The 15,486-nt window shown below is 37.4% G+C and overlaps 1 protein-coding gene across 3 annotated transcripts in view; it reads left to right on the top strand.

Moving 5' to 3' along the window:
* The window catches only part of TXNDC11 (thioredoxin domain containing 11), a 34,756-nt gene extending 19,926 nt beyond the window's left edge, over nt 1-14,830 (top strand). For all 3 annotated transcript variants that reach the window (XM_065644767.1, XM_065644766.1, XM_065644768.1), the window contains 5 exons: nt 1,345-2,128; nt 4,473-4,618; nt 5,899-6,008; nt 7,327-7,407; nt 13,655-14,830. In XM_065644767.1, the coding sequence (XP_065500839.1) occupies nt 1,345-2,128; nt 4,473-4,618; nt 5,899-6,008; nt 7,327-7,407; nt 13,655-14,282 (1,749 nt within the window). In that variant the 3' untranslated portion in view covers nt 14,283-14,830. The remainder of the gene's footprint in view (nt 1-1,344; nt 2,129-4,472; nt 4,619-5,898; nt 6,009-7,326; nt 7,408-13,654) is intronic.
* The last annotated feature ends 656 nt before the right edge of the window (nt 14,831-15,486 follow it).

Below are 15,486 nucleotides of genomic sequence, written 5' to 3'. Positions count from 1 at the left end.
CATAAGATGTTCAGTTTCAGATTTCATTCTACTAAATGGGAGTATTTATCTGTATCAAAATGTGAAATGAGATACTAAATATTCCAGTTGATCTTGTATAGCTTCCCTCTGATAGAGAGAGATTATGCCACTTGTTTACCCTGAAGGAGATGTTTGCTGCAGCCGTCCTGTGGGTTTCGTCGAGCAATGAAACCACTTGACTGTAAGGCAGTCGCAAAGAACGAGGCTGTCAAGAGCAGAATTTTTTTTCTGATAGTAGTTTGCTGAAATGAGATTTCTTACCACAAAACTCTTTTCTGTTCATAATTTCTTCGTGTGTTTCTCTATGCACGTAGTCAAAATCTTCAGATTAGATTATAATGTGAGGGGTCAAGTTTCTTTTAAGTGTTTATTTGAGGATTTTCAGGTTGAAAACATCTAACAATGAATTCTTAAAGATTGTGACAAGCTGTTACTATAGACCTCATCTTAATCCAGCGCACCTCCTAGATATGACGCTTCGACATCCCTTTGATAATTATAATGATTCATATCAAAATGTTCTTGTGTAAGCAATGTGTGTATGTTCTGTATTTTGATTATGTTTAATGTGGTAGGTGAGGAAAAAGGAAAACTGCCTCTTTCATTTTCCGTTCTTCTATGTTCTGTTATTTATCTCCTAGATAAGGAATTCCTTCTATGGTTGATACACGTGCCTTTTTTGCAGCACAGGAATGTTTGCACTGAGAGACAGGCTTCTTTCTTTTTTTCACTTTTTCTTTTTTCTCCCAATAAGTCACGCATTACTATATGCAAAGAACACCCTCGGCTGGGCGAATACTAACGTTGCTTCGACAGTTTAGTGTTGCTAAATTTGTGCACAACCTATACCAGGAAAAAAATCTCTGTTGCCTTTTCACGTTGACATGCTTTTATTTATTTTCTCCTTGTATTGGATAATAAGGGAAATTCAGGAACCTGTACTGATTAATACTTCATGTAGTGAGATTTAACGTTAAAATGTAGTGTTATTGCACTGTGATAAATATGCAAAGAGGACCTTAAGATCAGTGGAGTGGACTGAAAAAATTTTAAGTGGCTTTTTGTTGTTCTCTATATTTAATTCTCACATGCTGAAATATCTGAAAATTTAACTTTGTTATCAATTCATAGCCTCTTATAATTTTTTCTAAGAGTGAAGGAGAGAAGTATCAACTTAATGCCTCTGAAATTCCATCTCTAATTGCATATATGTTGTTAAACCCGGAACAGATAACCGCAGTTGAGTGAATTATGTACAGTTAATCTTGATTTTTTTTTTTTTTTTAATTTTATTTTTAAATTTTATTTTTTTTCTTCCTGTAGATTACTAAAGTGGCCTTGGAATACCACAACTGTAATAAAAGCCAGGCAGCCGAGCCAGATCTTCAGCACTTAGGAGACACTGATTCACCAGCTTTTGATTCCTCTGTACCAGATGCACACATGGAATTATCAGAAACGCTTTCAATTACCAAGTACCCATGCTGTAACACAGTGGTGCTTCCGCAGTGGCATTCGATATCTAGAACTCACAATGTCTGTGAGCTTTGCATTAACCAGACACTCGGTGTCAAACCAAATAAAGTCCACGTGCCACACTGTAACTTTTTAGAGATAGAAGCAGCTTTGGACTCTTTCTACCTCCAGGAACATACCTTTTTTCAAGTTCTATCAAATACCATAGAATGCAGCAATTTCTTAAGTTTCTATAGTCCCTTTAGCTACTACACTGCATGTTGCAGGACAGTAAACAGGCATTTTTTAAGTTTCATAAGTTCTGAGAAGACCATCTTTCAGACCCCCAAAGTAGCATTTTCTTCCCATGGGAAGAAAGGTGACACCCAACATTCTATTCCTCACATTGAGGACAGGAATTGTTTTATTCCTGACTTTAACATTAGTGGCACTAACATTACTGGTCTGAGCTGCAGGACCAACAAAACCTTGAATCTCTATCTACTGGATTCAAATCTTTTTTGGATATACGCAGAGAGACTAGGAGCGTCAAGATCTGCTCACCTTAAGGAATTTGCTGCCATTGTTGACCTGAAAGAAGAAGTGCACTATGTCCTGGATCAGAGTCAGTCACTTGTTGGATCTACACTGGGTATGGTATCCACTATACAAATGCTTGAAATAAGAAAATTAAGTTTCCAAGTAAGCTTATGAATGAGGAACGTAATGCCATTTTGAAAATGACTGCTTTTAAAGTGAGACTGTTGTCAACAGTATGAATCATAATTTATTGTAGTTTATTTAGTAGTTAACCAAGCAGTAGAATCGTGTTCTGGATGACATTAGAACTAATTTTCATATACCAAAAGTCATAGAAAAAAGAAAGTTACAATGCGTCTAACATATTTGATAGTGTAGAAGACATCTGTATATTGATGGTAGCGTTGGTGTTTGCTCAGCTGTTCTGTATACTAAAATATCAGCAGAGACTAGCCCTTCCTCTTGTCTTCTGAAGCCAACCTATACATTGTTTTAAATTTATTTTGAGAAATCTGTGTGTTTTCAAGGTAGAGCTCTGAAGTAGGTTTAGTCAGATCTGTCAGCACTCGATTTCCTGGCTGAATTGGAGCAGAGAAAAACAAACAAACAAACAAAAACCGACACAGCGATCACACTTTCAGTTTATTTGCAAGTTATTGAGTAAGACACAGTATACCTAACCATATATAACTTGTCCTGAGGATGTGCAAAAGTGAGTCTACCTTCAGAAAATGCAGAGTTTTCTAATATTAGCAATGGAAGTAAATGTGGAAGCAAATTCAGGTGAACATAGTGTTAAATTGTTCAAGAAGTTATATCAATATAATTCTTTTAGCATTAATTACGTTTCCATTTTGCCATAGATGTGTAAGTACAAAGGTATGTAGAACATAAGAACAGATAGCTGTGTTCGTATTAAGGATCCCATCCAGCCCAGTGTCCTGTCGCCAGCCCAGCCCCCCAGATAAACACTCTGGAGAAAAACAAAGAATCCCCAGTGACCATAAAAAGATGCTCAGGAAAAATTAAGATCAGAGTGAGGAGATAAAAATTTCCTTCCCCTTTCAGCTCCTGGTACATTCTGTCTCAAACTGTTTTCAGGTCACAGGATTTCCTGCACAAGATGAGGGTTTCTCTGCTGAGTAACGCTCAGAATTTCTATTCCAAGTAATTTGAACTTATGGAAAATTTTTACTTCTACATATTTTGTCAAGGTGTCACTGTGATATATGTTTGGGTTTTGTGGGTTTTTTAAAATTTCATTTTACTGCCTTAAGCCTCCTAACTTCTGATATTTTAAAATAACAAAACAGATTTGTGTTTAATACCTTTAACAGGTTTCAGTTTTTGCAGATAGTTTCTAAAAATTCAGGAGTATGTCTTTTAATTAGCCGCCTCCTTCCAGTCATTACTTTATCATGCATAGATATTCCGAATATGGAGATCTAAGAAAAAAAACCAAAGTGGTTTAGTCTGATGTGAGAATTTAATGAAATGCTGAATAGTAAATATAAAATTAAATGTACTATTGTTTGCATTTCAGAGATAAACTTGATTACCTGGTATTTTGTTTGTATGTATGTACAAAAGTGCCAGTTTTACTTGGGCCTAGTTTTTAAACTGGAAATACCAGCACAAGGTGTTTCTGTTTGATCAAATAATTATTTTAGCGTGTTTGATATTGTATCTTTTGTCTTGATTATTGAATACTCTTATTTTGTAATGCTTAGAGTAATATTTCTCTGTCTAAATTGGAAATAAAGGTTACCGTTGATATCTCACAGCAGTTTAGAGAACATGGTCCAGGCTCTGGACTGTAGCTGAAGTAGTTGGGGGTTTTGAAGCTTGTTTTAAATTTTTACTACTGGCCAAGCTACTTGTTACATATTTTAAAACTAAGGAGAAAGTTAAATGAAGAGGAAGGTGGTCACTGGTAAACAAAAGGTGACCAGTTGTATTGGCGTGGGTTTAGCACAGTCTTTAAAGGTCTGAAGCAAAAGGAGAATTACAGGGAAAGTAACTAAAAATAAAATAATAAATGTAAATAAATGTGAAATTAAGCGGAGCCTTCAAGATAAGGGCCAAATACTTGAATGCTATGTAGAAAGTGAAAGATAGTGAGAAGATACTATTTACAATTTACCATGTGTGTGGTTAGATTAGTAGGGAAGAGAATTACAATTATAGTACATTGAATAGGAATAGGAGCAAGATTAGAGAGTAGTGTGGGATGTGAAAAGAAGACTGTAATGAGCAAAACAAAGAAACCGTCAAGTTCTGTCTTTGTTTCAGTGGTGGTTACTCAAGAGTTAATACGAAACTCTCAAAAATTAATTCCATTTAACCAGGTTTGAATTAGTGTTTTCTCTGTAAGTTCTTCTGAAGTCCAAAGTAAAACCTGCCAAAATAACGTATTTGTGAGACTGAAATGACTTTATGTATCGATTTCATTTCAGAGAACTTCATAAAAAATTTCAGTGCTCTCTACAGTCCCTTGAAAAGGCATCTTGTTGATGACCCTTCCGCCCATTTTCCTGAGCAGCATATAATCACCGAAGTGACGACCAACACCTTTCGCGACACCGTGTTTTTGAGTGAAAAGGTACGTCTCGTTACTGAAAAAGCTTATTGGAAATCATTGCTCAGAATTTGAGGAGGGGATCTCATGCTTTTTTAAAAATGGATTTGCTTTGCTTTTTGTAACATAAAATATGTTATTTTGTAACTATTCAAGAGTGGGTTTTTTCAAAAAGGCAATTCAGAATAGTGTGATCTTAAGTGAATCTGTTAAAGATCTTACTCTGGTGTTAAAATAATCAAAAAGTCAGTGCAACTGATTATCTGTCAGGTTTCTGCCACAGTTCAAGGTTTGTTGGATTTTTGAGGATTGTTTTTTATTTTTTGGTTTTTTGAGGGGGAGCGGAGAGGGTCTTAGTTTTCCTTTGTGTTTGAAATGTAGATTTTAAAATTAAAAAAAAGGTGTCTGTGGCTTGATTTTCCCTTTCTTCCACTGTAGCAGGAGCACGTGCTAAATACATAGGGTTTGAGGTGACATTGAAGAACATTCTGATTTCTGTGTTTCATACCTCAAGGGAAATAAATATACCACAACTTTTTTCTATATCTTACTTTTTAAAAAAAGTTGGAAATTATTTCAAAGTAGACATAATGGGAAAAAAAAAAGGAAAAACAAAAAGAAAAAACAAACAAACAACCCCCAAACCAACCACCACCCCACCCCAAACATTTTAAACCTAAATCATTATTTGAAAGCACACAGCAAAACTCTTACAGGTAAAAGCTTTCAAATTGCACGCCATGCAATTGCTTTACATAGAATGTCATCCTGAACAGTAGTTAAATTACTTAAATTTCTTAAAGATGTGATAGTGAGGATTAATACCCACCGTCTCTGAGGGCTGCAGTGAATCCCCAGCATTTGGTTTCCAGCAGCTCCAACTCCTGCCTTTCTCATTAAAGGCAAAAAGCAGAAGCCTCAACATCTTTATTTTTTTTTCTCTCCCCCCATAAGAAGTACACAGTCACTGTTAGGTACATATGGATTTAAGGTTACAAAAGAATCTCGAAGTGTACTAAGGTTTAGTGCATTTTCACTTAAATTGCCTAAACTGGATAATCTAAATAATCCTCTTCATTTTGTCGTTCTCTTAATGGAAAGAGAATTCCCAAAGAGTTTTTGTGTGTTAACTCAGTAGACAAACGGCATCAGGAAATAGCTTATAATAAAATTTATTAACATTAGGATATAGTTTCCTTTCACATTTTAAAGGTTCCAGGTTTTAGTTGTCTTGAAGACTAGTCTTCCTTTACTGCAAATTAACTACAACAAATAATCAAACTCTTCTCCATTTCATTTTCCAGAATGTCTTGCTGCTCTATTATGCACAGTGGTGTGGATTCTGTGCTTCTCTTAATCACATCTTTATTCGACTTGCTCGGCTTTTGCCTCCAGATAATTTCACTGTGGCAAGGTAAAAAAGATTCTAATTTCATCTCTCTAGAATAATGTAAGTTCATTGAGGTCATCTGCCTGGAAATTTTTTTTTTTCTCTACAATCTTGCAAGAGTAGATGTGAATGTCCTCTTCTTCATTTTTCTTTGGATGCGTTATTTTGTTTTCCTCTGTATAAATTTGGTGGGTTTCAATCTTACTGCAGTAGTTACGCTGTTTAATTAAAAAGAATTTTAAAACAGTGCATTTAACCTTGAAGCTTCCTAATTTCAGGAAGTGAATCAATACAACAGCAGCAGAAAATAATTTTTACCCCATGTGTCCGAAAATTTGTAGTGAATAATTACATTCTGTAATACAGTATTTGAGAAGCTGTTTGAGGTGGGCAGAACATGTGTTGTTGTGGGTTAACCCGGGGGGCAGCTGAGCCCCACGCAGCACAGCGACAAACAGGCGGCCCCGGTGCTGTGGAAACACTTCCAGCAATAACCAAATAACCAATAACCAAAGCGTTCCTGCCTTATCAACACTATTGTCATCACAGATCTTATACGTAGCACCATAGAAGCTTCTGTGAAGAAAATTATCCCAGTCAAAACAAGTTTATGGAGATACATATTTTTATATATATATATATATATATACGTGTCTCTAATACGTGTGTGTGTATATATATATAAAATATATATTAAAATATATAAGACATGTTTTTGTTTGGCATGCCCAGGGTTTTTAATGTTTCAGTGCAACCTACACTTTCTTATTCATGTATTTTACAACATCTGCTCTGATTGCATCCTTGTTTCATTCTGACCAAACTTACTCCAGGAGGCAGCATGAGATGCGTAGGAGAAAAAAATCAGTTAAAAGTGTGGAGTTATCACCCGCTTATAATTGTGCCGTTATTCCCACAGATGTAACACTACTCTCCAATCTAAACCCATTCTCTTTCCTGGCTTTGAAGTTCTCTCATTTGCTCCAGTATTTTTACTGCAGTGTTACTGATGTGCTTCTCTATGTTTTTTTCTGTAATAAAATTGTTGCAATTAATAAGAATTTTATTTGTAATCAAAGAAAACCTAAAAATGCAGAGAAAAACATAACAAGCGATTGAACAAGTGTTTCATTCAGAAAATCTTGTGTTCCTTTCTATGTAGAGCTTTAGAAAAAACTGTGCCTTCAAGAATGTGTTTGTCCTTGGAAGAAGCAAAGTAATTTACTTCCAAAACTACTTGAGGGGAAAATATTCATAGAGTTGTACTTGAGAAACAAATTAATGAATAGAAAAAACTTCAGTATCTGCCTGTTCTCTTCATCAATGTGTCTTTTCTTAACAGAATTGATATCACTCGAAACGACCTTCCGTGGGAATTTATGACAGACCGTCTCCCAACCGTTTTATTTTTTCCTCATCAGAGGTAATATAATTATTTTTGCAGTGGGTTTTTAACTTTCATTTTACTAAGTTATAATAATTATCTGCTTACATGTCTTGGTAGAGAAAAAAGCCAAACGGTAATTCATTTCCATATATATTTTATGCATATTCTAATAAAAGCCAAACAAAATAACAAAACAACAACAAACAGACCCAACAGACATGCATAGCTGATGGTATGTGGATAGTGAATGTTCTCTCCAAAGTTCATTATTTAATCGTTTGTAACTCTTCCTTTATTAACAGCAGCATTACCAGCTTTATTCTTTAGTTAATTTTCCTTTTTATTTGGTTGTATTTAAAATTATTATTTTGGCATGGTCTAAATAAATTAATGAGTGACTTCAGGAGGGGGAAAAGGGAGAGAAATGATGTAGGTGGTGGTACAACGTGTATCTAGTGCAACTTGTATCTATTCACTTCTCATTGGGTAAACTAAGAGAGATCTCAAAGAATATTATAGTGGAGAATAAGTAATCCAACCCAAGCTTAGTCACATTTAAGAAAACAAAACCAATCCTGACATTAGAGAGGGAGGGGATATGGATTCTTATGTGGTTTTAGAGTAAAAAATTTACATTAAAAAAGAAGTAGAGAATCTGATTAGTAAAGGAGGGCTTCTGCATCCTTTGGAAATATTACAGTGGTGCTCATCTGCGAATTTTTATTTCTCCCTCACTCCTCTGTGGTAGAATGAACGTGAGGGACTTTGGAGCGTTTGTTGCTCAAACTGAAATTCTTCCAGGTTGCGTTTCTCATGTTGTTCAGATGTTTGGCTGTTCGGGGAAGTGCGTGTAGTTGTCCCTGTAGTTTGGGTATCGGATTCTTTAGCAATCTGCAGAAACCATGGAAGTGTTCCACCAGCTAAGGATTAGTCTAACAGCGGCAGAGAGAATTACTTGAAATACTTCTGGTCTTTATAAGGTTTCTAAAGGAGATGCTAATATCTAAAGCAAAATCTCTGCTTTTACACAGTATAGGAATACATAGAGAGATATACCTAGAGAGAGAGCTCATATCTTGTCCTGATTTAATAAAAATAAGGGTTAAATTTTCCTCTTTTGTATTTCATTTATATGTCAGTTATGTTCCCTTTTGTATTGAAAGAAGTTCCACGTTAAAAGAAATTTCGATTTATAAAATATACATGAAAGAAGAGGTGCTTTCATTCCTGACAAAATCAGAATATAGGGTTACTTTCTTTTTCCTGCTTTTGTGATGTCGTTAGTCTTGCTTGGTGACATCATTGTGTTGCCATAAAAGAATATGAAGAAAAAAAACCCAACCCGAACAACTGTTGTGAATGTTATGATAAAGTAGGAAGAGAATATGGGATGGAGTGACAAAAGGTAGTTGAGGAAGCAGAAGCATGACACAGGAAGAAAATGTACTTAAAATGGAAAATTCTCAAAATTGTTTGGAAATTGTATAAAAGTTATTGGAAGATTGTCACGTTGCCTGGCTAGAAAAACTGGAAGATCTGTTGCAAATACCTCAGGGGCTTTATTGAGCTGTTCTATTGCAGTGTTTCTTAAACATAAGGGGTTTTATTATTTTATTTTAAAATCTATTAATATTTCATAGGGTTTGATACAGTCTTCAAGTGGAAGCCATGCTTTAAAGTGATTTAATGTAAGAACTTCCTGTGTGAACTAACACTGTGGTTATTGAAATACCTTTTTTTCTTTCTTAAAACATCACTTACTACTTCGGTATTTCACTTGGGCATAAATACACTTTTTTCAAAGATTTAATTTTTTTTGGTTGAAATAGCGCAGATTCTTTAGTTGTCATTAGTTTCCTTAATGTTATTGGTGCTTTTTAGCAGCAATTACAAAAAATTACAGAGCGTTGCTTTTACAGCTACTGTAGAATTACATCACGAGAATTTGTGTACATTGCCAAAACGTTTTGGTTTTCATTCTGACTCAGTAACAAGTGCTGGGCTTCTCACAGGAGAAAAGCAGCAGCAGATTTGGCATTCTGGAAGCCTCGCATTGTTTCTTTAAAACAGATCAAGTTTCTGTAGCAGTTTTAATACCTGCAGAGGAAAATATCCTAAGGAGATGAGCAGTAAAACAAGGTGTGACACGCTGCTGAAGTGGAACTGTATATAGCGAGCAAATCTTGGAGAAAGAGCCAAGAAATAAGCGTGTAGGACAGGCAAGTGGAGTTTCAAGGAGACAACTGGGACTGGGAATAATTTCTTGGGATGATAAAGGAAAGCTGAGCTGGAGGGAGTTGATTAATGAATGGGTGAACAAAACCAAAGGTGGGGTAGAGGAATGCACAAAGGGTGGGTCTGGAAAGGAAGGAACTGCAAAGTTAGGGATGGAAAAGGGCAGGAGAGTATTAATACAGGTAGGACTGGAACAGGACTTGGAATGGCACGTACAAGGGTCCTGAACCTGCTCTCTGCAGCGGGGAGAAATCGGAATTCAGTGTCAGGCCTGTGTGTCACCTCCGCTTGGTGCCAGGACACACAGTGCAGGTGCGTCCAGCCTTTCACAGGCTGAGGAATGAGAAAGAAACATTAGATGCAAGAGAGCCACAAGCTTTCAGAAATGCTTAATTTATCATTTCAGATATGTTTTGGTGTTACGTATATGCCTGTGCATTAGAGTTGATTGACCTTTGTTTTTTCCTTTTTCTTTTTTTTTAAATATTAGTACTCTATCTTACACAACTGCAGTTTTTATAGAAAGGAAATGAAAACAAGCGGTATAATACCTTCCTCTTTGCAATGTAAAATAAGAGTGGTGATTTCTACCCTTCTCCCTCAAGAACCCTGTCATCCGCAAATGGTCATTCAGACTATTGCTACTGTGCGGTGTTACCTACCACAACCTCTTTAAACTTGTGCCTTTAGTTTTGAAATTCTAAATACATGGTTTGGTTCAGTACAGAAATAGTTTAATTTATCATCAGTTCTGAGTCACCCCAGCTTCCAGCTCATCATCTCAGCTGCTGCGTGCAGCGAGCCTTGCAAGTCAGCCTCAGATCAGCCTCAGATCAGCCTCTGCCACATTCCTCCAGCTCGGTTCCTGTCCCACTCCGTTCCCTGGGTGGATGGAGCAGGAACTTGGCTGGAGTATAATACACTTCCGAGGTGTGTGTGTGTACCTGTCGACATAACGGCAGCGTTACCTTCAGCCACTGCTTGGCAAAAGCTGCTGCCCTCAGTGCCAGCACCCCAATCCGGTTATCTGTCAAGTTCTGCACGTTCCAGTCTCGGTTTTGTATATTTTCCAAAATTCAGGCTCTGTCTCTCGTTTGGACGGTCTGTTAGTTCTGCCTGGCTTGAGTGGCTAAAGCAAAGGACGTGCTGGATTAAAGATGAGTCGTCTCAGTTTTAGCTGGGATATGAGCCACATATGTTTCATGAGGTGCTGTTGACAATTGAGACTAGTGGTAGTAGCCGTAGCAGTGTGCCGTTGTCTTCTACTCTGTCAGGTCGAGTACAATAAGCTGATGATTTACTAGATCTAACGATATTAACAACCATTGGAATACTAATGTGATTGATTTTTAGAGCTGGAAAGTGTTTGAAACTGTTTTCCAAATATTGTTGTGGTTATAGTTTTAAGACCACTCTTCTAGTTAATGAGCTCCAATGTACTATTTGGAAACCTGAGTCAAGTGACCTTCCCTCCCACTTCTGACCAAGGATCTGGTTTGCAGAACCACGCATCGTAGGGGACAGAGGGAGTGTCATGTATAATGTGACAAAAAGGTTTTTCTTGAATTATTTTAAAGCATAGTTCAAGCAGGTTTTGGAGCAGTACCATTCATGGTAGGTGAAGGTTCCTCTAATACTTGCCATGTTCCCTGTCTTACTGCAAAGTCCGGTGTTCCCTATTTCTTTTCATAGATGCCTATTTTGCCTTGGTCTGGTTTATAAAGCAGCTCCAGACTGTCCTCTGGAGTGACAGACTTAATAGTTCAAGTACGATTGGTTTTGTTATGTTCCAATTGGTTTCATAAAGGTACCGTACCTCTAGTCATGGTTTTCTCTCCTGCTTTTTCTCTGCATTGTGGTTTATATTTTGCTTCATATAGGTAATTGAGAAAATTAGTTTTTTATAGTGTTTGTAGTACCAGTAGCAATAGAGCAGTTGTATATTAGTTTTGGGTACAAAGGTGTTTCATATGAAGGCTTTCTGTGCAGCTCCTTATGCATTTGCCTTATGAGTCAATTTTTGCAAATTATTCTAAATGTCTTTCCACCACACACTTATTTTTTTGGTTTGTTTTAAATAGCCTTTTAGCTTTTCTGATACATACTGTGTTTTTGATCAAAAAGAATGGATGATGACATAGTAAAATATTACCATTGTATAATGAGGCAGACTATTTTCTGCCAAAATCATGTCATGATTCATTAAACTTGGATGTGAGCTGACAGTCAGCTGAGAAACTGCTGGTGGTAATTACAAGAGTAACTTGGTTGATCACCAGAGGTCTGCAGGGGAAGAAAAATCATGTTGCTTACGCTTCCAAAAATAGCTTAATTTTGATGAACAGGAGCCTCATCTGGCTGAAGCTCTTGAATTATTGATAAAATATGGTATGTGTTTTCTACCTGCAATACAATAAGTAGTTCTCAATAAACAAAATCAGCGTATGTTTATATCTCTTGTGCTGATGAGCTGGATTTCACAGAAAGCATTTTTGAGGCAACTGTGATTGGGAACTGAACAACTCCCCTGTTCAGACACACGGTGTGAGCAGCTCAGGAGCAGTGTCACACGTGTGGGGCAGAGCAGCTGTCTGTCTGTCCACGGTGTGTGTTGTGCAGGAGCAGCAGCAGTCGGCGTTGAGGTCTTAGGCATTATACTTGAATCTGGCTTTCTTGCTTTGGAATGATTTTGGTTTGGGTTTATCCTATATCCTTTTTCTGACTTGTGTAACTTACCTGTGTCTGGATGTATGTAACACAGCATTAATCTGGTTGTTAATTTGGCAATCAGAGGGGAGAAAACAAAGCTTTTCTGCTCTGTTCTGATGGCTCCCCAATGAGAGAGAATCACCCTTCTCACTGCTGAAGGCTAAAGATGACACCAAGTGATAAAACTGTTAGTGAGCTTCCCAGTTAAACCTACTGAAATGTAAGTAGCTCTACTGCAATAGTCAGGAGGCAGCAAACTCATGTTATACTGGAACGTGAAAGGTTGAAGACTTAACTGGCTCAGAAAGACAAGGTTAAGAGTTAGCTCCTGTCTGGTCCTTAGAGGACACTGTAGCCTCCAATGTTTTGTGACAGAAGGATGCACATGATCCAAAAAGGGCAATAATTTTAATACTCGACACAGCTGGAGGTTGTGGGTGTCTTTTGGTGGTTAGTAGTCTTGAGGAAGAAACTTGGTACTTGTTGGTTTTCAAGCAGCTTGGACTCCTGTCAGGTTCAGACTATCAGATGATGCTGCTGAAGGTAACAGGCCGACCTCTTCATATGCGGAGCTTGGATTCACAGGCATATAATGAGTCAGGAAAAAAACCAACACAAAACACCACCAAAATCTTGTTTGGTTTGTTTCCTTGATCACCACAGTGGCATGAAGACAAAGAAGTAAAAGGAATAAGTAAAAATATTTGGGTTTTTTGACAGCAAAAGGGCCTTGCTTCTGACTAAAGCAACTGCTTACAGTCGAAAAGCCTGTTGTACTTTTTTGCTCCTCACAATACCCCTCTGATGTTTGCACTCGTTAAGCTGCTTCTTCCAGGATAACATATATAGGCTCAAAATAGTAATTTCCCATCAGCTTTATACGCCTGGATTCAACTTCTAATAATGTATGTAGAATTAGGAACACTTGAATGCTCTCCTTCAGCTTTTAACATTTGTTAACATTAGTATGCTCTGATCACACCTGCCCAACAGTGATGCTACCGTAGGTACTTCGAGCTCCTAACCCATAATTAGGATACTTAGTAAAATCTGTTTCTTGAAATTTGACAGAAAACTTTGCTCTCAAATACCAGTCCAGTGCAGAGATGCTTACAGCGCCCAGACTGAAATACAGGTTAAAGGGTTCACCAAGAGAAAATACTGTGTCGTTTATCTTTATTGTGTGAGTTCAGGTTTCTCTTAGCTGCTATATTAACCATTATGATTTAAAAAAAAAAACCCAACGTATCAAGTTGGAATTGAACAGCAGATGCTTGGACAAAATTATCATTGCTTACTTATCTGAATGTTTTAATAGTAACTTGTTGTGTCTTTCTAGGAAGGAACAAAGTGTGAAGTTCCCTGAAGACTTTTCAATTAACCTTCCTAATCTCCTTAAGTTTATTTTACATCACTCAAGTTTTTCTTCGTTAGAGCCCTGTACCAAAGAATGCCTACACAAAGAGACAGTTCTACAGCAAGGACGCATCTCCCACTTGGAGAGAGAAATCCAGAAGCTGAGATCAGAAATCGGTGCCCTTCATCAGGCCCATGACCAGCTGGAAGCACAGCTTTCTGAAGCCAGGAGAGAGGAGCAGAAGCTACAGCAGCAAAAACACGCACTGGAAAAGCAGCACAAGACTCTGCAGCTCCACAGCGAGCAGCTACAGGCCACACACGACCGCAAGAATCAGGAATTATTAGAAATGGCTGAAAAGCTTCAAGAATTAGCCGATGCATCAGAAAACCTCCTCAAAGAGAATACTTTACTGAGAATCCTGGTGGCATCAAGGGAGGGAAAGCTACAGAGCAAAGATGAAATTAAAGAATCCCTACAGTCAGAGCAAACACTTTCTGAAGATAATGCTGTATCGGTTTCAGCAGCTACTGCCACATTAGAAGAAAAAAGGGTTGATAATATCAATACCACAGAGACAGAGCACAGTAGTGGAAACAGGACAGAATGATTGCTTACACAAAGTCAAATGATGCAGTACTGGGTAGGTATTTATGCAAATTTTATTGAAATTCATTGTAAATAAAGACTTCTTCCCCCACATGATTTAGAAAAAGAAAAATCAGATGGAATATTTTTGTATACTTGAACAACTTATGAGATACCCGCATCTAAAGAGAAGAGGAATATGGAAAACACTTTCTGCACTTTACTGTTGCACTAACTTGCAAACACTTATCCATTTAAATAAAAGATGCTGATTTTTAGGGGCAGCACCTCTGACTAAGGACCAGTTCTTTTTCACTGGCTTTCTCTTACAGCTGCTAGAAGAGCAATCAGACCTTTGATTTATACTTTTCCATAATTTCAGAAGTTTGCCCTTTACACTGCATTTTCTTTGCTGAATTTATTTTAAAATAGAGATACTTAATCTGTGTAATCAGTAAACTTGAATGGACAAAGTTATCTTGCTGAAACTGTTCTGTTCCAGACCTTCAGCACTTTGTATCACTTTTGTATACAGGTTATGACTGTCTTGAAACCTGCAAGAGCCATGTGTGAACTGTTCTCTACTGAAAACTAAAGAAAGTCTTACTGAAATAATCCTTTTCTCCTTGCTTTGTAAGAGGCCTAGAATACAGCAGTTGAAGTGCGTGGGTCTGGCTGTCCATGCAAGTCTCAGGGGACTAGTGCCAGGGGAAGAACAGCCCTCGATTAGCTGTACCCAGAGTGTACTCGAGAGGCAACAGCAGGAGCTTTTTTGCTACTGGCAGCATTAGTTTTTGCTTCAAATTATATAGTCTTCAATTAAAAAGACCAATGTAGCACTAAAAATGCAAGTCAACATCTTACTGTAGAAGAAAGGGACAAGACTTCACTGGCTAGGCCGTTATTGTCTTGCATATAGTTAAAATTCTCGAGCAAGTTTGCTAGGCCTATGTTACTCAGTAATTCCATATGTACAGGTACAAGAAGCAAGTCTAATGCTTCCTATAGAGCTGAAGAACTTGGCCTTCATTATTTGTCACTTATTTCAGGGAGCAGATCTACAGTAGCTGCTTTTTTTTTTTTTTCTCTCCTAGGCAATTAAGTGTTTAAAAATTTCGGTAGGCACGAGGGAGCTATGTCTAAAGTCACAGAAAACAGGTGAGTGGCCTCAAAGCACGTGTACCTACCCTAAGAGTTTTAGAATATGCAAGCTGCCATAGGTGGCT

Source organism: Caloenas nicobarica, chromosome 14, assembly GCF_036013445.1.
Source record: "Caloenas nicobarica isolate bCalNic1 chromosome 14, bCalNic1.hap1, whole genome shotgun sequence".
Lineage (NCBI taxonomy): Eukaryota > Metazoa > Chordata > Aves > Columbiformes > Columbidae > Caloenas > Caloenas nicobarica.
This window is presented reverse-complemented; position numbering and strand designations above follow the sequence as displayed.